The following is a 1,516-nucleotide window of genomic DNA, read 5'->3' as shown; positions in this document are numbered from 1 at the left end:
CTATATGGATCAATACACACTGTATGGATCAATACACACTATGTATGGATCAATACACACTATATGGATCAATACACACTCTGTATGGATCAATACACACTATATGGATCAATACACACTATATGGATCAATACACACTCTGTATGGATTAATACACACTGTGTATGGATTAATACACACTGTGTATGGAACAATACATACTATGTATGGAACAATACACACTGTGTATGGAACAATACACACTGTGTATGGAACAATACAGATTTTAAAATTAACTTTATCAACTTGTCTTCTGAAGATGCTCTGTGTTGAAGGATCAGTGGATCTGTGTTCGACTACTCCACCTAGGCTGCATTTTTGAGCACAGATCCACTGAGAAACTTGCTTTTTCAGCAACATTTAATTTAAAAACTGGACTTTTGAGGTTAAACAAATGTTCATAATTAATTTCAATAAATTACAAGTTAATGAGGGCATGGACATTTCTCTTTTTTTTAAAACATCTAACTGGATCATGAATGTTGTGTACGGTTGCAGCCCGACTATAAATGGATGACATTATTTTGCAGATCATGGCKCTCTACAAGCATCACAACCCGGGAGCGTCGGCCCAGCCGTGCTGCGTCCCCCAGGCTCTGGAGCCGCTGCCCATCCTGTACTACGTGGGCCGACAGCACAGGGTACCCACACCTCGTGAGCACAGCTTCACAGAGCTTTACCACCGCAGGAGATTTACAACCGTGTTTTTATTGTTACTTCCAGGTGGACCAGCTGTCCAACATGATCGTGAAGTCCTGCAGGTGTGGCTAAAAAGGACGACGAAGCCCCCCCTCCCCGAGCCGCCTCCTCTGATGGAAGCAGTTGTTTCTGACGCTGCGAAGAGGAGTGAGTGATGAAGAAAAACACACCGGGACAAAAACAGACGTTCAGCTTTTCTCCTGCGACTGATCACACGGGATGAAATCCACCAAGTGGTCATTCTGTACATAAACCCYGCCCCCTTTTTGTTTTTTTGCATATGTCTGCCATGAAATAATTTAATTTATTTGTTCAATGGACAGACAGAGTGAAACTGTGTCGGTTTGACACAGGAAAAATTAACTTTTTTTTGTTAAAAAAAAGGGACAAAACAGCAAAATAAAAGCTCCCAGAGGAGCTGAGAGAAAACCCTTCAGTCTCAGGTGGAGAGCTGTGGTCATGTCGGGGTTTTCCTGGAGAAAAAGGATGCAGGTGATGTGTTCAGGTTACATCGTAAAAAACAAAAACCCCCTCAGAGGGAATGTCCACGCTGGAGCGGACCTGTCCTTTCATTTCTTTTTATGTAAACACTTCCTGTCTGTTAACCTGCTAAAACACCAGGAAGCTGCTTTGTCAACAGGTTAACATTAAAACACAAACATTTATTCTTCTCACCGTCACAAACCACCGTCTCAACAGGAACGCTTTCATTTTAACTCATTTAATTCGACAACTCACATTAACAATAACGTTTTTAAAAGTTTTCATATTTTTATAG

General features: G+C 41.3%; 1 protein-coding gene across 1 annotated transcript in view; it reads left to right on the top strand.

The window, feature by feature from the left end:
• Positions 1–1,516, top strand: part of tgfb1a (transforming growth factor, beta 1a) — a gene marked incomplete at its 3' end in the record, with an annotated part of 15,272 nt that extends 13,756 nt beyond the window's left edge. The window contains 2 exon segments of the mRNA XM_014025139.1: positions 570–680; positions 763–1,516. Of these exon segments, the coding sequence (XP_013880593.1) occupies positions 570–680; positions 763–810 (159 nt within the window).

Source organism: Austrofundulus limnaeus, unplaced genomic scaffold (assembly GCF_001266775.1).
Source record: "Austrofundulus limnaeus strain Quisiro unplaced genomic scaffold, Austrofundulus_limnaeus-1.0 Scaffold458, whole genome shotgun sequence".
Lineage (NCBI taxonomy): Eukaryota > Metazoa > Chordata > Actinopteri > Cyprinodontiformes > Rivulidae > Austrofundulus > Austrofundulus limnaeus.
Note: the sequence above shows the minus strand (reverse complement) of the source record. Positions and strands in the feature narration are given on the sequence as shown.